Source organism: Canis lupus, chromosome 22, assembly GCF_048164855.1.
Source record: "Canis lupus baileyi chromosome 22, mCanLup2.hap1, whole genome shotgun sequence".
In the NCBI taxonomy this organism is placed as follows: Eukaryota; Metazoa; Chordata; class Mammalia; order Carnivora; family Canidae; genus Canis; species Canis lupus.
The window spans coordinates 6,696,175-6,720,098 of NC_132859.1; the positions used below are offsets into that span (position 1 = coordinate 6,696,175).

Consider the following 23,924-nt stretch of genomic DNA (forward strand, 5'->3'; position numbering starts at 1 on the left):
TTTTAATTTTTAAACAGAATAGGATTATCTTAAAGGATTTATCTTTCTTAAAATATCTGATTTCTTTTAACCCAAGCTTTAATTGGCAGGAAGGCAGTATGTGTATTTTCTAATTAGCAATAGGAAGCTCATCCACCTCCACAAAAAGGGGGTGGGGGGGGGGGAGAGAAAGAAAGAAAAAGAAAAAAATGACCTAAACACTGGGACTGATTGAAACTTCATCTCCCCCTCCCTTCCACAGTCCTCTGGCATTCTGAGCTCCAGCCCTCTGTGTTCCCTTCAGGTGAATCACCGTCTGATTCCTGCAAGTTCAGGAAATGCTCTTCCCTAGTCTACAAATCTCACCTACTCTCAGATGTGAGTCACTTACATGAGCAAGAGAGCAAGTTGCTCCAGTTGTTCGGAGCAGGACAATCCGAAAGGGTGCCTCAAAGGACACTCGCAAGGGGCCCTGGGGAGAACCCACCTGCTCTGACAGGGGAGAAAAATGCTTATTTTTCATGCTGTGCCAGAAAACCCACTTCTCTGTCAACCATAGTTTCAAGGCTTATTCTTAATTAGAGTTGAGAAGCCTGTTTCAACTTGAAGACACCGTATCAGGTGAATGGACACCCAGACACCGCAATGAAAGGTAAAGCAAAAAAATTTTCTTTAATTTTCTTAAAAGCTGTGGTGGATAGAACACAGCACTGATTGAGACTGTAATTATCCTTCTGCTTAAATCTGAGCTCTGAAGAGAAAGTAGAAATTAGAATACTAACTGAGTAAGATAATGTAAGTCCTCTCTGGGAGGCACCACATTCCAAAACAGGGGCCATACGTTCTTCATGGAGGTTCACTGTTTCCAACTCGGGCGGGCAGAAAATGTAAATTGTGTATAGTAACTTCAAAAGCGGAAACGATGATTTGGGAACCACTTATATTTAAGTGACTTTTTTTTTTTAAATCACATTTACTGTATTAGATGAGTAAAATCCATAGTCTCTGGTAATTATTTTCCAAGACCTGAAATGTATTTCATGATAAGTGCAAAAAAAAGAAAAGAAATCAAGAGAAAAAGGATGTCTTTTTGTCCAAATTGCTTCATTTGATATAAAAATCTCAATCTTTCTCACTGTACCACAAAGAACAGGGCCATCCTCATTCCAATTCCTTAAGAGATCATGTTAAAACATGTCACCAAAGGCACTGAAAAAACTGCCCGGCTCCTGACAAAGGGCTCGAACACCGTACTTCTGGTTCATATTCAAACTAGGGAAGTTTTTGCTTCACTGAGGACAACATAAAGCAAGTGTGGACATTTAAATTTGTCGAATTTATAATAAAGATGTTTCAAGATAGGGGAGCCTAAAGTAGGGTGACTTTTGATTTATTTAGATCAACATTTATCTACCACGGAACCTCGTAACGTACTCTCGAGAGGAGTCTGCTTTCCTGTTAGGTGTATTAACACTTTCAACAACAGCTTTCTCTCAGATTTCTAGTTAGAGGCTCCAACTTACTAACCAACCAACATAAACAGCAGAAACATCGATTCTATATTACCAAAACTCTAGGGGGCAGGGAGAGCCAGACACTGTTCATAGCGTGTATCATGATCATCTCTGCCATTCTGAGGTTAACAAAAATCTTTCCTTCTTGAAATTAAGAATCAAGGAGATTCTCTTATTAGTCTTTCAGCAAAGCTCTTTGCTAAGACTATCATTTCTAACACCTACTTGAAAATGGTTTTGATCTATGTAGGTGAAGGCAGAGTGGCTGGAGCAATAGATTCCTGAATACCGTGTTTAAGGATGTAGGCCAAGGGTGAGGGAGAGGGGGAGTAATTAGTCAGAAAATCGTAACTTTCATGAAGAGGCTGAGGAGAAATTTCCTACCCAGAGACAGTGTGCTGAGAGGGATTACTGCACCCAGGGAGGGGGTCGGTGAAAGGAGACTAAATGAGAATGGATGTTTTTATTTAGGTTACGGTGTGCAAGCCCTCTCCTGAGTCTGCTTGCTTTTCTTCCTTCCATGTTATCTTAGGGTTTCACTTCTTTCAAGAATAATATTCATGCTTAGACTTGTACTCCGAAAATGCCACAGAAATTTCACATAAAGAAGTAGACAAGAATGGTCATTTGTTCTTTGTATGCCTCCAAATAGGAAAATGAGGAAAACCCATAAAACTCCCTCCAAGCCTCTCCTGGTGAGGGCAAAACAGAAGTGAGGTGAAACTGGGTTAAAAATCACCTGGGAGTAGTCCACAGTCTCCAGGACAGACGCTCTCTGCACAGGCAGGGGACAGTAGGTTGATTTAGAGCCGAAGATCCAGGACTCGCAGCAAAATGTAGACTGTGCCCAAAGTTAACAGAGAGAGTTGGGCGAGCCTCTCACTTCTCAGGAGTTCGCTGCCATCCCTCACAGTAAAATGAGGGGATCGGAGTAGGTGGACATGGCCCTTGCACCTCTAGATTCCCACAATCCAGGTGATATGCCCAGATACTAGGATTGGTCATCGAGAACCAAGGATTGGATCAAAGGAGGAGACTGGGTGGAGCCAGCAGGACTCATCCTCTCCATTTCTGTCCCAGCCAACTACATAACGCTAATCAAATCTCAGCCTCTTGAGGTTCCAGGTTCCCCTTTCCAAGATGGAGATGACCACATTTTGTTCCCACTTTCTCTGGTAGAAAGCGTTGCATTAATACAAATACAACAGCTACCTGCAGTTCTTGTACTGTGAGACCATTGAAAGCAGAGAGGGGGAAGCAGAGGCAACCATGACCTTATGATTAAAAAGTAGATGAGATTGGACTGGGGGGGGGGGGCAGTGGCATAACAATAAAGTTTTAACAATAGAGAACAATCAGCGGTGAGGGTTGATGGTGGGAGGTGGGTGGGGGATGGGCTAGACGGGTGATGGGGATTAAGGAGGGCACTTGTTATGATGAGCACTGGGGGTTGTACATAAGTGATAAATCACTGAATTCTACTCCTGAAACCAATACTGCACTATTTGTTAACTAGAATTTAAGTAAATTTTTTAAATATAAATACATAAAACTTTCAAAAAAGAAAAGAAAGTGGTTGAGATGAACCACTTATAAAACATCAGGGTGAATAAGAAACAAGACTGAAACATTCTGCTTCAGGCCAAGAGTCAAAGCCAAGCTCCTTTCTCACCAGGAAATAAATAAATAAATAAATAAATAAATAAATAAATAAATAAATAAATAAATAAATAAATAAATAAATAAATAAATAAATAAATAAATAAATAAATTTACTTACTTACTTACTTACTTACTTACTTATTTATTTATTTATTTATTTATTTATTTAATTTATACCCCTAAACTCCCAGCCCTGAAAATCAAGACCTGAATTGAGATCAAGAGTCAGAAACTTAACCAACTGAGCCATCCAGGCGCCCCTCACCTGGCAACAATTCTAAATACTCTTCCTCCTTATGTGGCAAAAATGGGCAGAAGAGAGTTTGTTCTCCGTCTCTGTATGTAATCCACGCATTTCATCCTTTATTAACATTCTTATTAACCAAAGTTAAAAAAAAATTTACGCTAAATGCATTTGAAGAAGAGTGCTGATTAAGTGTCACTTGTCATAAGACATCACAATGAGTCATTCCTATCAGTGACTCTTTAATAAGGCAATTTCTAATAAAAATTTCTATCATTCTGGAAAGAGAAGGTAACTCCTTAAATGACTCTTTCTAATGTATTAGGTAAAACTCATATGGTACGAACTGCCCTTCCAGTCTTAATACTAAAACAACAATCATAACATACACTGATACCTTACTTTATGCCCAAGACCACTGCATAGTTTAATCCACATAAAAAAAAAAAAAAAAAAAAAAAACCTTCACACATCTGTAAGGTGTTTACTGCTATTACCTCCACTTTACAGCTGAGCAAAGTGAAGTTTAAAAGGCACAAACACAGAGCTCTCTGCCCCTGACAGGTCCATCTGCAGTCAACCATGCTATTAGTCACTACTTTGCTGGTGCTGAGTAAACGTACTGTGTGCTATTACTGACCCCTTTTTTGTGCATAGTTTGTAAGCAAAATTATATAGACTTGTGGTTTAGTCCCTGTCCTGCTTGACTGTAGGAGATAAACGGCTGTCTTGGGTACCTAGCCTGCTACTACGGAGCTCCTCTACTTCATAGTTTTCCCAAAGGAGACACAACCTTGTATCAGCACATGAACCCCCAATTTATGTGGAAGTGGCAGCAGCAGACCAGTTAAGGGCACAACACTCAGAATGACTTGTGTTCAAATCCAGGCCCCGGATCTCACTAGGTGTGTTAACCTGGGCTCTCACACTCACCTACCTGCTGAAGAAAGCCCTCTAAGCCTCAGCTTATTTGAACAAGGGCGGGGGCGATATTTTTCTTACTAACACTCAGGTAGCATCTAAATAGTGAGTGCTTACTGTATGCCAAGCACCAGTAAAATGATCTATAAGGATCAAATGAGATGATACTGTGGGAATACCTCATTCAATCGTCAACTCAATCCAAGGATGAATGTTTTACAGAAAAGAAAATTGAGGCATAGGAGGAGTTAGATAACCTGGCCCATGTAAACGGCAGATCTGCAGCTTGAGTCCCATGTCTCTTTAGTTAAGTTGTGTCTAAATAATTCAGAACAGTCCCGTGGGCACAATAGTATTAACCAGCATTTGCCAAATGCTTCCTCTTATTAATACTGTTGTTCCGAACAAGATAGTAACACAGACTCTGCTGCTGCCAGAGGAGGGCTGGCCAAGAGCCTGAGCGTGCTCTCAGGTCAGAGATACTACTGGCCTTCAGCCACCAGGGCAACTCTCCAGAGGCACGAGAATAGGGTCAAACTCTGCTTTTCATGTCCATTAGTCTGAAGGGTACTGAACAGATTGAGATTCTGGCTCCTTCAAAAGCAGAAGCCAGTATAATAGAGGGCAGCTCAAGTAAAATAATTCATGATCCCTGCACTAAAGATGCTTCTGACCTAGTTGAAGGAAGAAGAGTGTTAAGAGAAAACCCTTGGGCTGTCAGCACTCAGCTGTGTGGCTCTGGGCAGAGAGCTCATGGAAGGGATGCGAGAAAGTAATGCATGGACGCGAGTTGCTTCTAGACTGTAGGCACGATGGGACCGGCCACAATCTTTCTGGGATGGATGACCTCTCTGCCCAAACCTCTTCCTCCTCCTACCTACCAGACTCAAAGGCTACAAATGAAACGGAAAACAAATCATCAAGGGCATCTCAAACCAATTTTGACAAATTGGCTAAAAGAGGAGTGGGAAAGACTCCAAAATTAATTGTTTACTGGATACCTTTGCAAAGAAAGACAGTCCTTCATATCATGACTAGGTACAGCGTGGCTACTCAGGGCAGACATTAACACACGATACTTAAATAATCACAGTTACAATTATTTTTTGGTTGTTTCAACCGAACATTTTAAAGGTCTACATGACAAAAACTTTAAACAAGATAAAGTCTTGCATTTATGTAGCGCCCACACCATAGGAAGCAAAATGAATGAATGAAAGAACAGTGGATGCCAGCAATACGGTCAACTGCTATATTCATGTAGCAGGATATCATCACTGTTTAACAGATATTCCATTGTATTTATTCAACACCAATATTCCCTTTTGCCAAAAACATCCTAATTTCATGCTGCAGTAAATAATATATTCCAACACTCGAAATTTCTCAAGTGGTAAGCACAGTAGGTTGAACTATATGAAAATGCCACTTTGACTATAAGAATCATGTGGTTCAACCTAGTATGTCAACAATAAGAAGAAACTTTAGACCGTTTTTTTTTTAACTTTAGAGCATTTTGAAAGAGTATTTACCCCAAATTAAATACAGTGCCATTCATTTCTGAAAACCAATAAACTCTCAAAGCTTGTTTTACAAGCTCATCAATCTCAGTTAAAAAGGAAAATACTGAGGGGAAATTAGTAAAAAGGAGGGAGAGGTTTGGAGCAGGAATCTGGTAACAACGCTCTTGATCCCACTCAGAAATGGACAAAAACTCCAAGGTGAGGCCTGGAAGCCCCACCATGAAGGCTGATATCACAAACCGTAACCCACAAACTGTATTTGGTCTGCCCAATGTGTTAACAAAATTAATCCGTAATTATAAATTTATGTAATTTTATGTAAAAATCCATTTCTCTTCTACACCAGATAGTCGAGTAGTAACTGACCCACACACCTGTGTGGCAACAATCCAGGGCCTGACAGTGGGGCGACACCCCCAGACCACACAGTCCCCAGCCCTGCTGGTTACCTCCCCCGATGCTTTGGCTGTTAGCTGTATTTTGTTAGCATACTATACTGTTGATGGGTTCTTCTTCTACCTGGCTCACTTTCCTCAGTGACATTACCTATGGGGCTACCTTTGAATCTGAAACCCTCCACTCGAGTCCCCTTACTTCAGAGTGAGTTGTTCAGAAACACCAGAGGACTGGTGTTTGATGGGTCATCCTCCTGGTGTTTGGCCATGTCTTACATGATGAGATCAGCTGCTAGTTCCTATTCTCTTCCGTAGGCCGTACTCCTCTACTTCAGACGGCAAAAGAAGATGCTCATGAAGATAAAAAGTGGCAGATTTCCAATAAGATACGATTAGGTCACAGGGGGCCACATTCCACAAGAGCCTAACATTAAAGCACGTATTTCTTGAGCTTCACACTGTTGTCTTCAAGTTCTCTGCCAGACTCTGGAGATAGAAGGATTGAGGGACAGTTGGGCAAACAAGCTGGAGATATGAAGAGTCAGGCAGATACCAGGGACTGAGGAGCACAGCTACAGTACAGGGGAAACATGGAAGGCTCTGAGAAGACGTGGCGTGTGACTTAGACTTGAAAGCTTGCCAGTGGACAAGGGAGAGACAGACAGGGAGGCTCTGGTACAGGAGTGTGGGAGCTGCAAAGTGGACAAGGAGACAAGATCAGGTCACCAGGGTACCGACAGAGGGAGGGGGGGCTTGAGACGTGCTGTGTGCAAGACAGGAGGCTAGTGAGGGCTGTAACGGAAGGAAACGTGACAGGCAAGGGAAAAACAAAACACATCTGAGAAATATTACAATGATACAAACAGATTACTAATTTCTCCTAACTGAGCAACTTATTGTCATTATACGTCAACCCAGAATTATTTTGGTCTAAATGGTCCCACTAGTTTGAGAAGCACTGTTTTTTTTGTTTTTTTTGTTTTTGTTTTTTGTTTTTTTGTTTTTTGAAAATCACTGTTTTAAAAATAAGGTTTACTACCAGTGAAGTTGATGGTAGGGATCACTTTAAAGAAAATGTCACTTGGGTACGTATGCATGTGTGCGTGTGTGTGTGTTCACACATACATACATGACATTAATTTTATGTGATGCCAAATTCTTTTATTACATACGTATGGGGGATGGGGAATTTATTTCTTGCTGTTATAGGAGGATAAAATAAACAGTAAGGGTTTGATGCTGTTATAAATGTGAGATATCCACTAGTGCTGAAGACCTCATTACAGAATTATTATAAATGAAGGTAAGGGAGGAAACTGAAGGAGGACTTGTCTCTTAGGAATCAGTCTTATTCAATTAATTTAAACAATATTACAGTTTGATTAAACAGTGATCTGAAGAATGAGGGTAGCTAACCTGACACCCACTCTACTGATTGGCATTCTATTGAGAATACCTGCCACCCCTCATCCACAGCTAGAAAACCATAAGGATGATCCTATTGAACGGTGAAGACCATCACCACCACCACCACCAGGAAGAACAATGTTAACTCTTAAGTACAATGCATAAGCCATGGAATGGCCCTTCTAAAACAAGAAATAGTATCTGCCTAAGCTTGTGAAAAGCATCCTTCAGGATCTAAACACGTCACCTGGGATCCTGTATTTCTGACAACGTCTTGTTTTTGTTTTTTTTAAGAAACCAAAAGTTACTTGAAATATATTTGGCTCCGCATATCCATTTAAAACCACTACTCTGGTTTATAAAACTATAGCCCTTAACCCTTCTAGCCAGCCTCCTCTATACCAATAATGCAGAATTCCGCTCTACATAAATTAGACTTGGCCTAAACAGAAAATAAAAATATACACTTCGACTCAGTGAACCGTAAAATTTAACCAGATGATAATAAAAATTGTATTATTGAGCAGAAAAAAAAAAGGTATTTCCCGATGGTTCACCCCTATAGTATTATAGTACTTACAAATATAAAATTGACTTTGTATATATGATCTCATGACTTCTCAAAGCACCTTTGGGAGCTAGGCCAGGCATTTCTTACCTTTTTCATTTCAGAGATGTGCAAGTTCAAGCTCTGAGATGAAAAGTGTTTTGTCCAGGGCCACAGACTTAAATACTGAGTCTAAAACTTAATACCTTTTTTTTAAAAAAAGATTTTATTCATTCATGAGAGACACACACACAGAAAGAGAGAGAGAGAGAGAGTGAGGCAGAGACACAAGCAGAGGGAGAAGCAGGCTCCATGCAGGGAGCCCGATGTGGGAATTGATCCTGGGACTCCAGGATCACTCCATGGGCCAAAGGCAGGCGCCAAACAGCTGAGCCATCCACGGATCCCTAAAACTTAATACCTACCCACTGAACTGAGGTCTAAGACATTATCAGGCTACTTCTGAGCTCCCACTCATCAAGCCAACCAGCATAAGCAAAGAGGCTCTGGGGTCACAAAAAATGAAACTCATTTCTTGGCTTTTGCCTCTCACTGTGGGTGATGCTGGGCACATTGCTGAATCTAATAAGGTTCCTCTCCAGTACAAAGGGAATAACTGGGTTTGGGGTTAAAGTTATACAGAAGCATTAGACACAAGCCTTGTCGTCCTGGAGTTTACAACCCACTTTACATCACTCCTAAAATAAATATTTATAAAACAAGTAGTCACAGGTCACCTGAAAAAAAAAAATATGCTAAATCTCAATGTGAACCCAAATATACATAATTGTAGGCTACAGGTATCAAGTGCAACTTTGAAATCTTTAGAGTAGTACCTGAACAACCTGAATGAAGGACTGTGTACATTCTAACACCTTTGGGATGTGACTCTATGCATTAATGAAGTGCCCTATGATGACAGTGACCTAATTTTATTACAAAAACAAGTGGATTGTATTCAGTGAGATAGCCTGTTTCTTTCCCAAGGCCTCCAGCAAAGCTGCTAACAGTGTTGGAAAACTCTCCCATCCTCCCTCCCTCCCTCCCCATCAAGTTTAAATTGGGAGGGACTCTTGGATTACAGGCAATTCCAAATGTGAGAGGCTGTCCCTTTTAGCAGAAACTTCATATTAGATTTTTTTTGTGAGCATTATATCTTTACCACTGAATTTTAAGGATACTGCTGCAGTATTCCCATATGAGCTACTCTTTTAGTATAGCTTTTCTTATAGAAAAGCACTTCACAAAACCCCTCATGTCTGAAATTCTTACAAGTTCAGACATGAGCCTTTAAAGATCATACTGGGAAGTGGAAGACAAATAAGAGACGACAACCACTGCCACCAAATTATCACTCCACCAAGTAATCACTCCACCAAATAATGGACAGCTGAAACCAGGGAGAACGAGAGAGCAAGCACTTAATGGACATTAATCTTTCAGATCTTGATCAGAGAGGCAATAAGGGGACCCTGTGCAGCCAGAAAGAATGAAGGCATCGCTGTGTCCGAGTGGGCACAGCTGCTAAGGCGGGCTTCCCCAGCTAGGCACAAGGGGCTTGCCAAACATGCTGATGTCTAACAGTGAATTTTAAGGACAAGGCTATGTGCCCAGGGTAGCAGTTCAGCAGTGCTGGATGCTGATCCCTACCCTGGTCCTCCCATCCCCCTTTGCAGGGAAACAGCAGACGGCTAGACATCCAACACACCGGACTTCATGCTTCTCCTCCAGCTTTTATAATTTTTCCTTCCTTTGGACCCAGAATCTCAGTTCTCTCACCCATAAAAGCTGTTGAACAATAAGCAGTAGGGTGGTCTACTTAAAGATCCCAGTACAGGGGTGAGCACAGAGAAAAATAGCTCACCTAGACCATTAATAATTCTGCAGTAGGAACTAAATAAGGTCCCTGGCCACTATTTTTCTGGGTTGCTAACAGGCACCAGGAAAATCACTTGGAAAGAATGCTAAGCTGTGGTCCCTAAAGCAAGAAAAATCAGGGCTCAGGAGGGAGGAGGCAGAGGAAGAAGAAAAATATATTTATGTTCTAAATAGAACATTTGATGATCCACATAGTTCGAATGTAGCCACGGAAGATGAAATGATAAACAGACCAAAGTTACAAAATGAAGTATCTGTAGGATCAGACCGGTAATGCTCCCAAGTGAGGCGGCCCAGGCACGTCAAGAGAAAATGCTGTGAGCCGCTAAGCCAGAGAGCAGACTTCTCATCTGGAAGAGGCAGCTAATACTGCTGGTTCATGGTTGGTGTTTGCATCTCTCATTTTTTTAGCAGAGGATCCAAATCTGGGTTCTTATGTGAAATTTCCTGATGTTTTTTAACACTGTTTCAGGCCAAGCAGAACTAGATCTCCAGTGAAAGAAGATTAGCAGTTCCTTCACCAGCTAGACAAGGGAAAACAAACCCCACCTCTGCCCTATACCCTCTTCTCCTACTTTCTACCCTCCAAAATGAAGCTCCAGAATCGTTCTCCATTGTTATCCCAGGGCAGTGTATTAGAACTGCAGCTTCGGTTTCGATCAGATCGGAGACGAATGCTGACTCTACCCATTACTCGCATTGTGAGTCAGGGCAACTTAATTACCTGTCTGCACCTTGGATCTTCCCACCTCGGGGAAGAAAAGGGAATAAACCACGTAGGTCACAGAACTGCTCTGAGGATTGTATAAGACACTAAGCAACTAGTCTGAGGTCTAAGATAAAGGAGACACTGAGAACACCTTGGTCCTTTTTCCACCACCTGCATTTAAAGACAGCTTACAGCCAACGACATAGCCACATAATTAACAAAACAGTCAAAGGAGGATATCAATGGGAGGCTGGAAAAAAAAGAAACACAAAAAACAGGTCTCTAAGCATCGATACCATCTAACCTCAGGAATGGCTGTGAAGCTTGGGCCTACCACAGACATCACATTCTTGAGTGGTTTCATCAGCCCTCAGCTGGGGGAGCACAGGGTGGCACAACAGGATTCCTGCCCATGAACAAGGTCCTGGAACTTAGCCATTACTACCGCTGAAGCAACTCTCATTGCAACACCCTGCAGGCGCTGGGACATGCACAATGCACAGCTGCTCTGGACTCAACCACACAGGGAGCTCTGCAGCTTAGGGGTTGTCAGATGAGGCTTAGAGAAAGGGCAAGCTCTTAGAGCCAAAAGATCAGTCAACTGGCTCCTCGCAGGGTGGCTGAGACCACAAACCACCTAACAGTATCAGCATAAACAAGGCGGCAAGAACTTGGTTCACCTTGTGTCCAAACTACAAATCACCAAAGAGATTCCATCGTGTCCCTATGACACACAACAGGAACTAACAAGATAGCCCCTACCCTGTGCAGCTATGCCAGCTTCCTCAAATATTTTCATTTCAACTTTGCAGTCATCCTATAATGGCCATATCATCATATTAATTTTATACACGAGGGAATGGATGGTCAGAAAGCTGGAAGGTAAGAGAGCTGGGGTTGAAACCTAGACTCTATCACACTGCCACCATACTTGGCTAGCAGTAAGGACAAGGGTGCTGGTTTTTTTTGTGTGTGTGTGTTTTTTTTGTTGTTGTTTTTGTGGGAGTGGGAGTTGTGTGTGTGTTTTTTTTTTGTTTGTTTGTTTTTTAAAGCCAAGCAAGAAAATATTTTAAATGCAAGGCATTAAATGAGAAGTTAAAGTCTTCAATCAATCCTATGTCTGTCTACCTTCCACCTTTTCTCTCCTTCCCACCACAGGCATGCTTTCTTTGAAAGTGTTATCTGAAGTCCTTTCCTTACATCCTCACCTCACCAACATTACTCAACCCTCTGTAAATAGGCCTCTGCTTCTGCCCTATGCCACCCCCCTGCTAGCCCCCCACCACGTGCACGTACACACACAGTACAACACGTGCAGCCCTGGCAAAGATGAACAGTGACCTCTTTGTTAACCAAATCCTATCCAATGGCACTTTGCTGTCCTTTATCATTTGATTTCCCTGCAAGATATAACAAGTCACAGCTTCTCATTTACTAAACTCTCTTCATGGTTCACATGACATTACTCTCTTCTAATAATGGCCCATCTCTCTGGCCACTCCTTCAGCACCCCTCACCGCCCTCACCTAAGATGCTCCTTAAAAGCATCTACGTCAGCCCTGTCCCATTCTCTCATACCGGACAGGTTCATCCTGGGCAATCTCATTCCTTTCCCATAGCTCTTTCCATAGCTGATCCTCTGTTGACTTTATATCACCAGTCAGAAGCACTGAGCTCCAACCTTGTATCTTCAACCACCTAGTAGACATCACACGAATAAAACGAGAGCATCCTAACATCAACAAACCCAAACCAGAACTCCACTGATCCCTCTATATGAGCCTCCTTTCATTGGCCCTAACATCTCAAATACCTGGAAGGCCAACACTCCTCCTCCCTTTTCAGCAACATCAGTCAGCCCCTAATTCTTCAATATACGTCAGATATGTCATACCTCTCCATCACTCAGTGCTAACATCATCCTCAGATTACTGAACCTTCTTTGGACACACTCAGCATTTCTACATGCTCCTTTCCCACCAGACCTTCAGCAAACCTGCCACAATGCCAGTATCACCACAGCCACAGAACCTCCCTGATTCCCACTTCCCCTCATCAGGGTACACCTATTTCCATAGTATCCCAAACCTCTCATTCTGTACTTGGTGGTCTCTTTACTTCTAGATCCTCAAGTAGACTATAAACCCCTTGAGGACAGACACTCAGTGTCTTCCCTCTTCATTTTTATAATACCAGAGGCTGGAACATGAATAGGCTGTCAGGAAATGACCTTAAAGAAGAAGTCATATTAGGGTTGACACTGAAGAAGGAGAGGTAGAGATTTATTTCCAAGGTAGGGGAAAAGGGGGAGAAAGGGGGTCACTCAAGAGTAGGAATGAGTATGAAGAAGAGCAAAGGGCTAAACATGCCATAAGAGGCAGCAAGCTGAGTAATGTAAGGAGTTCCCAATCAAATGAAAATAATCTTTAAATATCATCTAGGAGAGAATTAATGGAAATATTACAAGCAAAAAACATTTATATAAAGCACTTATTTATGTATCAATAATCTAATTTAACCACATAATGATGCTATAGAGCAGATATTGTTATTTATTATTATTATAATAATTAATATTAGAGCACACATGATTCAAAAGATTTTGGGCAATTTATCCCAAGTCTACTGCCAGCTCCTAATTATCAGAACCCAACATCTTTTGGCTTCCATACTCCATGGTCTTCAAAATGACAAAAATAACTACTATTTGATTAGTAACTGTAATTCAAAAATTTCCCTACTATATCGTAAAGTTTAGAAAGCAAAAGAAAAGCATGACTGGGCTGCCTAGGTGGCTCAGTGGGTTGACTTCAGCTCAGGTCATGATCAGGTCCTGGGATTGAGCCCCATGTCTGGCTCCATGCTCGGCAGGGAGTCGGCTTGTCCCTCTCCCTTTCCACCTCCCTCTGCCCATGTTCTCTTAAATAAATAAGATCTTTAAAAAAAGAAAAAGAAAAGCATCACTACTTGAATTATTAAAAAAGAAGAATCCAGCAACAAGCAGCAGGAGAAATTTGAGAGGAAAGCAGCAGAGAAACCAGAGAGGAGGTCAATACAGTGGCCCACACATGAGACTATGAGGGCCTTGTTCCGGAAGAGGTCTTTGAGAGTAGCAAAAGAAAAAAAGAGGAAGACCAGGTAAGGGACTGAGTAGGTGAGGGGCAAAAAAAAAAAAAAAAAAAAGAGCTACCCTATAGAGTATTGAGGTTTTAAACTCCTTTGACCACAAGATGAAGGAAATATTCATAAATAAAGACAAAAGAAAAATTGGTTTCTGTGGAGAAAAGGGAAAACAGTTTAGAGATTTTGAGGATGAGGAACATCCATATATAGCACACTCCACCATATACATTTTATTTCTCTTGGGTAGATACGTAGGAGTGGAATTGCTGGGTCATAATTATAAGTCTAGTTTTAACTTGATAAGAAACTACTGTTTTCAAAGTGGCCATATCATTTTAAATTCCCACTAGCAATGTATAATACTTTGTTTTTCCACATCCTTAGCAACACCTGATATTCTCTTTTCTGTCGATAGTCATTATGGCAGGTATGAAACAGCATCTCATGGTGGGTTTTTATTTAAATATCTCTAATGACTAATGATGTTGAACATCTTTTCAAGTACCCTTGGTGAAATGTCCATACAAATCGTTAGATCATGTATTTTCTAATTGGGTTGTTTCCTTAATAGAAAGTTGTTAACATTCTTTGTATATTCTGAATACAAATCCTTTATCAGAAATGTGATATTTAAATATTTTTCCCCAAGTCTCTTTTTTGGGTCCACCTTAATGACTGTCTGCTGTCTCTCTTGTTGCTGCCTGTGGCTGACCCACTTCTAGACACTGTTCCTCTTCCAATGGGGGGTAAGCCATATGGGAATTCTTGTTACTGAGTAAGGTATATGTCAAGAGGAAGAAAACCATACAACCTGGGAAGAGAGATTTGTAAAAATCAGGATATACTTATCAGTTAAACTCCATGAAATGTTTCCATGAGAAGCTGGATTTGAGAATAAAAAGTTTACTGAATCCAAGGATCATTATTATGAAGATTAGAAAACTGTTTCAGTCATTTTTCCCAATAAACTTTAGTAAGTAAAAACAAAGTAGAGTTTCACTTCCTTGCCTTAAAAAAATCCCTTGACACTGGCACCCAATAAGGAAAAGACTCTTAAGAGCCCTCATCATCGTCTGTGCTCTATTAACCAAAAAATTACTTTTTTAGTGCCTACTACGTACTACATACTGTAGCGGTTCGACATAAGGCATAGATAAGGTATCTAAATTCTAAAAGAGATGATTTGGGCCAGGAGGGGAATCACTAAAAATTTGCAAACCATTTTTTCCACCTACTACCAAATCTAGCACCTACGCATCATGCGATACCAGGGAACAGAAAACAAGGGCAAAACAACAGACAAGGAAACAAGTGCCTCTCTATTGCTGAGAAATCCTTCAATAGACTTCTATCTGCAAAGTGCTCTTTCCCTGCTGACTCAGCCAATGTAACTGCTTACATCAGCCAGAAATATGCTTTGTACTTAAAGGGGAGGAGGTTACTTGGGGTCTCTTTGCAGCTGTATGGTATATGAGCAAAAATCAGTAAAGAGACATTAGAGTCTCACATGGTTTCATGAGCAAGTGTGACTTCCCCTGTTGCAAACCATTCATTCCATAAATCCATTTGACTGTAGCAGCACACTTGCCCACAGTTCTCAAGATTTCTTTTTTTTAATCAATACCTTGGAGAACCCAGAAACAAAGAATAGAGAGGGCTGCTTAAAAGAGAAGGGGGAAGAAATATTTTATAGCATTCAGTGTTACACGCACATATGATCTCAGTTAATCTTTATAAAAATGTGTGGAATTCTGAAAACTTGGGAAAAGTTCAGGAATGTAGCCAAGATCACACCCCTGTCACTCAAAGCCAATTAAATTATTCATTCCTAATCATGCCTTGAGATTGGATGGAATGCAGTGATCACAGAGAAACACAGGGGCTTATAAAACAAACATTCAAATGATATTAAATTCTTAAGGGAAATCTTGAGGAAAACACAGATACTACTCATGTAAATCAGAGTCCAGACAGAGATTTTGTAGGGTTTTCAGAGCAATTCCAGAAACATCAGGTGACTTGATAGAGGTCACACAGCTGGTTAGCGTAAACCCAGAATTAGAACCCCAGAAATTATAAGCATAGGATATTGAAAGCATATACAACGTGAGCATATACAACACTCTTACATATATCAGTGCTAGATCTTTAAGGAAAAAAGAAAACAGATTTTTTTTTTTTTTTTTTAACAATCACCAATTGCATATAAGTCCCATCATAGATGCATTTGTTATATGCTCAAGTTGGGGTAGGGGAAAGAATCCAGTAGAAGCAGGGATGGGAAGATGTAAGCTAACACCTCCTGAGTGCATTCCAAGACCCAGGCTCTGATAACTGTCTTTTGGACTTTTGGATTCTTTCACATAATCCTTATAATTCTGTGATATAATTATTAGCATTCTCGTTTCAGAGATGAGGACACTGAGTCACAGTGATATCAGTGACTTTCCATGGCCACACACTGGTGTTAGATAGGCAGCATACACAGAATGGTCCTTGCTCTGTCACAGGCTGGAGGAGGACATAAAAGTAGGCAACTCTCGTGTGGCACAGCTGTTCATGTCCAAAGAGTAGTATGCCTTTTCTGAACCTCAAAAGGATACTTATATACATATTTTTTTAAAATGATGGGTGTGACCGGGTGGCTCAGTTAGGTGTCTGTCTTCTGGTTTCAACTTGGGTCAGGACCTCAGGGTCATGGAATCGAGCCCCACATCAAGCTCCATGCTCAGTGGGGAGTCTGCATGTGATTCTCTCTCTTCCTCTCCCTCTGCCCCTCTCCCCACTTGTGCTCTAAAGTAAATCAATCTTTAAAAAAAAAAAAAAAGGAAAGAAAGAAAAGATCAAATTATTGTGTTCATATTCCTTCCTAACTTATCCCCATTCTTTTTTGCCCAGGACTCAAGCCAGGAATAACCTATGCCAAACCATTCCCGCAGCCATCTCCAAGTGTTTCCTGACACGTATTTTTGCTTACAATCCATCACAGCTAAAGAATGGGGCTCAACTTGACACTTGAAAAATTACCAGGTAAGCCAGCCATCAGAAAAAACGCACAGAAAATCTTCCCTGATCAATAATTGTTTTTATACTGTGTGACAATTTGGGAATTTTACTGGTCACTGAACCAATTAACAAAATAAATCAGAATTTAAAAAAAATAAAAATAATAGATCAGCATTTAGCCTCTCATTAAAAATAAAACAGCAAACAGAGAGCATCACTGAGAGAAATTTAACTTGATATTACTTAATTCTAAGCTTTGTTTCCTGTACGGATCATCTCAAAAGGACAATAAAGATTGAATTAACATTTGGGGAAGATTTTTATAACCAAACTAAAGTACTTATTACTTTCCAGATGTAATAGTTTAAAAACTAAGGTTCAAAAAAATAATAAAAATTAAAATTAAAAAAATAAAATAAAATAAAATAAAATATAAAAAATAATGTTCACTGAGCTTTCCCAGGAATCCAAAGATCACATCCACCTCCTTTTCTGGGTAACTATTTTGACAATGACCATCCAAGAGCAGCTGTACCATGGTTGGGACTCCCTGTAATTGGCATGACTTGTGAGTTTCATTCCACCAGGCAAGTAGAGCAGTGACCTATTGATACCTTCACATTTTGTACCAAAGAGTGACACATCCCAAAGAGCGATAATGCAGCTATACCAAAAGCAAAAAGACCAAGGTTCTTCACCAACTCCATCATTCTTAATGTGACTGCAACTAATGAGACAAATTGTAATTAACAACTTTAAGGTACAGAGTGAACATCCTACTAAGACTGTCCTCGAAATCATGTATTCAGGGAATTTATCTCTTGGGACATCTGGCAAAACGGCTACTGTTTATTCCCCTTAACAAAGTTATGAAGTGACTAAACCAGCTCTGTCAAGTAGAACTTTCTGCAATGACAAGAATGCCCTTTATCTGCACTAGCCAATTCAGGACTCACATGTGGTTAATGCTCTGTATGGCTACAAACCCCATGCATTTCTCCGACACATCAGCCCAGACAGCCACATCCTAGCCCTCAACACCTGCACTACAATACCACTCACACATACACACTGGCACCGAATGTTAATTTGCTATGGAACTAGAGCTCTTTTGTCATCGCCTTTGTTGATCTAATTTAAAAGGAGTCGGGAGAGGAGAGAAATCTGCACCCTCAATTATCACTCTGTATCAAGCTCTGAGCTAAATAATACAGGTAATAACGTCCTAATAAACAAGGAGTGTGTGAGAAAATAGCCTTTACATTGTAAAAACACCTTCTAATTTTTCTTAATTGAATCACCAAGCTACCTGTCATTAAAAATGCTCCCTAACTTTGCTAAGTTTTTTACTGACTGTAGAACAACATGATAAAATGGTCTGGGTGAAGACAGCCACCTATTTTTGATGGCCATTGTTCCTAAGCAGGAACACTGCGCACAGAAATGCTTCTAGCACACCCACTAGCTTTGGAAAAATTTTGGGGCAAGGACGCAGAAAAGAAATAATGGGAATGGCTAGCAAAGAAGAATATAACATAGACTTAATTCTTTTAAAAAAAAAAATCAATTAGACAAAACTCTCTATATGAAGTTTTGAGCCTTCCAGAGCAATCCACTGATGGTTCATCCTGCTTACGAACCATTTTGTTCCTCTCTATTACCATATTATTTCATAAAATAACTCATAACAAGTTTAACCACTAATTTGCTTAAGCTGCATTATAAATGTGGAATTTGTGAATGAAGAAATAACCAAGCCCAGGCCTATCCTACTGAATTAAAAGTCCTGTATTCCAAAATGTTAATCCTATACATAAACTAAGGAAGCAAATACCATGAGGTGATATAATCAACAAAGCTCAACACGAGACTCCCAAAGCCACAGTAACCACTGTGGAATAAGGCCACTCGTGCTTGATATTTGCCATTTACGAGACCATATTCGTTAAGTACTATTTTTGACATTCTGATTTAAGACTCCAATCTTTAATAACAACCATAATTGATCAGTAAATCACCATTTACTACGAGTGCCTCTTCATACAATTAAAACTTTGAAATATAATGACATACTGGGCAGACACACAATCCCTAACCAACCCTGGGAAGTATGGGTCTTTCCATTCCACAGTGGACATCCGCAGCAGTCAACACCAAGGGTTGAAATACTCCAGGCCGAGCATGCAGCAGTTTGTGAACCATTCTGTTTGTAATTATAATGGCTTTGAAAACCATTCATAATTGTGGCAAAGCACAGCCACTGTAGCGGGATATGATGTGGCTGCCCATTTTCAGTCTGTGCCCGTTGGCTGGGCCACTGCCACTTACCCTGATTAAAACCTGGTTGTCCTCTCTCCATTTCCCACAGGGTTCCATTCTGGGTTAGATCAAAGTGTCTGCTAATAGCTTAATTGAGAAAACTAATTCAAGCACTATCTTCACTCAGGTAAAACTGCACATCTTAGAAAGCTTCTAATAACATGGATGCCGATGGGGATCTTGTGGTGCAGAAGCAGCCAAGAATGCAACACTCCATTAAGTCGAAATAGGCTTGAATGATACTGTTCAAGACAATATTTGAAACTGGCAACAGTAATACAGATGGTAGCTGAATCAGGCATTTTAAACGTATAAAGCATAATAATGCTATGGGTATCATCGTAATAGGCTAGTCCAGGTATAAATTACTAGTCTGTGTAAGGATATTTCAGCCAGGAAAACCAGTTTTTAAAAACACTGTTGCACGGAATAAAGGGCAAGAATTAGAAAGAGGACAAGGTTACTTGGGAAGAGCCTACACTTAAATTTCAGGCAGCAATTTAAGAACCTGTTTTTGGATTACAATCATCAAACTATCGTTCCCTGTTTTCATTTCTTCAAAGGAGCGAACTAATACATATACTACACTGCCTGTTATATAGAGAAATGAGGGCAAAATTAATGTTGTTAGCTCTAAAACAATATCGTTCCAAAATATAATTGTCATTATAGTAAACATTATTCATTAGTGAGAAGTAAAATTTCAGTAACGACCTTCCTTGTAAACTTACATACAAAAAGTCCATTTTGAAAATTGCATTAGTCCTGCTTTAAAGGGGCGGAGGCAGATGACAACATATAACAACTGGGAGGGGAAAATGTTTGCAAGGAATGGCAGGCTGAAATGCAAGTCTGATGCCGGAGCAGGGAGGCTAAGTAGGAAGATTCACTCTACAATGGGGTATGAAAGAAGTTTTCAGCAGACTGGGGAGTCTTCCAGCCAAAGTCATCTGTCAGAGGAAAGTCTTCTGTCCCAGAAAAGTCTTGTCTTAGTTCTCCTTCCTGTGCTCGGTTACCGGCCTGGAGCAGCCTATGGGAAGCGTCCATCAGCAAGGAAACGGTGGTGGACTCAGAGCCCTGAGCCCCTGCTACGATTTTGCTCCCCTCAGTAGGAGATCCACAATACCCATGATGCTCACACAACGTGGTACTGATTGTGATGGAGTGGTATGGGATATATAGCAATATGAACTAAAAATCCCAAAACAAAAGTTAGAAGTTTAAAAATGTTTATCTAAGTGCGAGCGGTATAATGTAGCCTTGATAATAAAAACAGGCATCAGCCTAGAACAGTTTTTGACAAGTTGCCCTCCAGGATAATTGTCACAATGGTATATTTATTTGCATTTTCAAAAGACTGACATAAAGAACCAGAAATACCACATTTTACTCAAGGGATCTCAAGTGCGATGTGTCTGGGGGAAGAGGATAAGGACTTGGGAGAGAGGCCACCAATACTTCGGTCACTCAAAACACTAAAGATGCAATAAAGTAACTGTTTAAATTGCTAAAGGCATTTTTTAAATCTGCCCCAAATAGCAGTCGCCTATAAGGGAGACTAGTGGTCTGTGGGACACACATGTGAAGCTCTGACATGATGTCTCCCCACTTCTCCTACAGATAATGAGCTGCACAGCCAAGGGAGTCACGCTCCAAGTAACATGAGCGATGGACCCGGAAAGAACACCACTGTTAACAACGAATTTGACACTATCGTCTTGCCTGTGCTTTATCTCATTATATTTGTGGCAAGCATCTTGCTGAATGGTCTAGCAGTGTGGATCTTCTTCCACATTAGGAATAAAACCAGCTTCATATTTTATCTCAAAAACATAGTGGTTGCTGACCTCATAATGACGCTGACATTTCCATTTCGAATAGTGCATGATGCAGGATTCGGACCTTGGTACTTCAAGTTTATCCTCTGCAGATACACTTCAGTTCTATTTTATGCAAACATGTATACTTCCATCGTATTTCTTGGGCTAATAAGCATTGACCGCTATCTAAAGGTGGTAAAGCCATTTGGGGACTCTCGCATGTACAGCGTAACTTTCACAAAGGTCTTATCTATTTGTGTTTGGGTGATCATGGCCGTTCTTTCCTTGCCAAACATCATTCTAACAAATGGCCAACTCACCAAGGAAAATATTCATGACTGCATGAAACTTAAAAGTCCCTTGGGAGTCAAATGGCATCAAGCAGTCATTTATGTCAATAGCTGCTTGTTTGTGGCTGTGCTGGTGATACTGATCGGATGCTACATAGCCATATCCAGGTACATCCATAAATCCAGCAGGCAATTCATAAGCCAGTCCAGCCGAAAGCGGAAACATAACCAGAGCATCAGGGTGGTGGTGGCAGTGTTCTTTACCTGCTTTCTACCCTATCACTTGTGCAGGATTCCTTTCACTTTCAGTCACTTAGACAGACTCTTAGATGAATCTGCACACAAAATTCTGTATTACTGCAAAGAAATGACACTCTTCTTGTCTGCGTGCAATGTGTGCCTGGATCCAATAATTTACTTTTTCATGTGTAGGTCATTTTCAAGAAGGCTATTCAAGAAATCAAATATCAGAACCAGGAGCGAAAGCATCAGGTCACTGCAAAGTGTCAGAAGATCAGAAGTCCGCATATATTATGATTATACAGATGTGTAGGAGTTAAAGGCCCCTAGGCCTACTTGTCTGTTGAAGTCAAAGTGTACAGAATGTAAATAAATGTTTCTTTTGATTATGCTCGCTTCAGTCTCTCAAATACGGAAAAAAGAGAAATAGAACGGTATGAAACTTGGGCGTAATTTGGAACTGAGCAAAACATTAAGGCACGCCAAAGAGGGAGACAGGCAAGAGGCGGTGTGTAGCTGAGTGACAGGTTGGTGACTCGGGTCCTAGGAGCAGACTGCAGAGCAGAGAATGCCAGGGCAATGCCGGTGCACTGCAGCCATCTGCCAGGAAATGCTGCTTTGAAGCCACTTTGGAAAAAAGAGAAAGTTTAGAGAAAAAAACTATGTGGCTGTAAGGTTGAACATTTGGGTTCATTTATTTCTGATATAACTGAATACATATTAATTGCTGAGCCTTCTGTCATTCCATCTGTGAACACGTACGACCTTTGGCCATCATCCCTTCACCATATTTACAAATGTCTACGCACATTAGAAGAAATTTGTAGTGTGGGGTAAGATGGAGAAGATTCAACTCCATCTTTTGAGCGATGTATTTCAAAGACTGAATTCGGTTAACTGATTTTAAACTTAGGCTATTTCAGAGAGAGGAAAAAAATGTGACTCTTAAGAGAAGTGGATCTTGGGTAAAACACTACATTTGCCATTATTGTAGTGCTTTGCTGCTAAATCCTCAAGGGGCAAGGGTAGAGACGAGAAGATGGAGGTTTGGTTAATAAATATATGTGGCTTGCCAAAAATCCACTTAATATTCTTTATTTTAGAAAAATTGGAGTTCCCGGGTGGCTCAATCAGTTAAGCATCTGACTCTCGATCTCAGCTCAGGTCTTGATCTCAGGGTTGTGAGTGAAAGCCCCCATGTTGGACTCCACACTGGGTGTGGAGCCTACTAAAGAAAAAGAAAAACTATTAGCAAAATAGTCTTTCCTTTAATACCGTTCTCATTAGATTGAAAATATCACCTTAAGTTAAAGGACAGAGTGCAATAGATTACAAAAAAAGCACCCAGGGAACATTTTTAATCTTAGAAGATTTTCTTCTACAAGATACCCTTAGGCCTTCATTCTTTTCAAAGCCATCAGCTGCTTGAGTACTAGGTGCCTCATTTGTCTCTCACACTGTATGAGGAGCGAGGCAAGCATTAAAACAGGAGAACTGAAAGTATGTTTGCCAGTTGGCTGACAAATATGGTCAAAGAGACAACAAAGCCGACACATGCGTAACACAGTGCAGTATTAGACTCTTGTAAACTATCTGCACAATTCTTAAAGCTGAAGTGCACAGAAATAAGAGCACAAGAATAACTTATGCCCTTATTTGTGTGACTACCATCATGTAGAACACCAACAGAATTTGGGTACTCCTACATTCCTAGTAGGTGAGTCAGGCTTGGTAGACGGATTGGTAGCAAACTGCTTAAAATAATTACTGGAGGACTTCTACTGAAATTCCCATTTCTCCATCAAGTTTCCAATTTCATAAATCCTAGGGGCACACTATTACATTAATTAATACACACCTCATTTGGTCATCGGCATAGCCTACTCTCCGTTGTGCACCGCTAGCTAGGTTAAGATAAACTGTGTTTTAGATCAGCTAAAATGCAAAGGCACTTTGAAAGACTAAGTCCTTCTTCCATTCTTCATTCTTCCCACGGTGCCCAAGATGAGTTACAGCTACACTACATAAAAAGAAGGAGCAACAGCGTGGCTGGGAAAATAGCCTCAGATAATGTATCTTATCCTTTCTATCCCCTATTTCTCTGCACTGCATCACAGCTCCCAGTCAAAAAATCTCAAAATGATATTACCCGCTTCAATGTGAATGTTTATGCTGTTGACTGCATCAAGCTCCACCTGGGGCTCCTGATCAGCGGGACACCTGTTTCACCGTCTGCCTCTCCCCCTGCTCATGCTTTCTTGCTTCCTCTCTCTCCCTCAAATAAATAGATTTTTTTAAATATAAAAAATTTAATAAAAAATTTATTGGTAATCTGAAAATGATTTGG

The 23,924-nt window shown here is 40.6% G+C and overlaps 2 protein-coding genes across 8 annotated transcripts in view; one reads left to right on the top strand and one right to left on the bottom strand.

The window, feature by feature from the left end:
* The window catches only part of MED12L (mediator complex subunit 12L), a 323,177-nt gene that overhangs the window by 113,771 nt on the left and 185,482 nt on the right, over positions 1 to 23,924 (bottom strand). The gene's annotated exons all lie outside the window — the stretch shown is intronic.
* Positions 337 to 21,966, top strand: GPR87 (G protein-coupled receptor 87). The gene is made up of 3 exons (XM_072792276.1): positions 337 to 631; positions 16,801 to 16,932; positions 20,848 to 21,966. The coding sequence occupies exons 2-3, from the start codon at positions 16,899 to 16,901 to the stop codon at positions 21,888 to 21,890; spliced, it is 1,077 nt and encodes a 358-aa protein (XP_072648377.1). The 5' UTR covers positions 337 to 631; positions 16,801 to 16,898; the 3' UTR covers positions 21,891 to 21,966.

Bases quoted from the DNA above. Each gene is read 5' to 3' on its own strand.
- GPR87 (XM_072792276.1), top strand. From the start codon at position 16,899: ATGGGGCTCAACTTGACACTTGAAAAATTACCAG. The intron at 16,933-20,847 runs GTAAGCCAGCCA...CTTCTCCTACAG, and splicing joins GACACTTGAAAAATTACCAG to ATAATGAGCTGCACAGCCAA.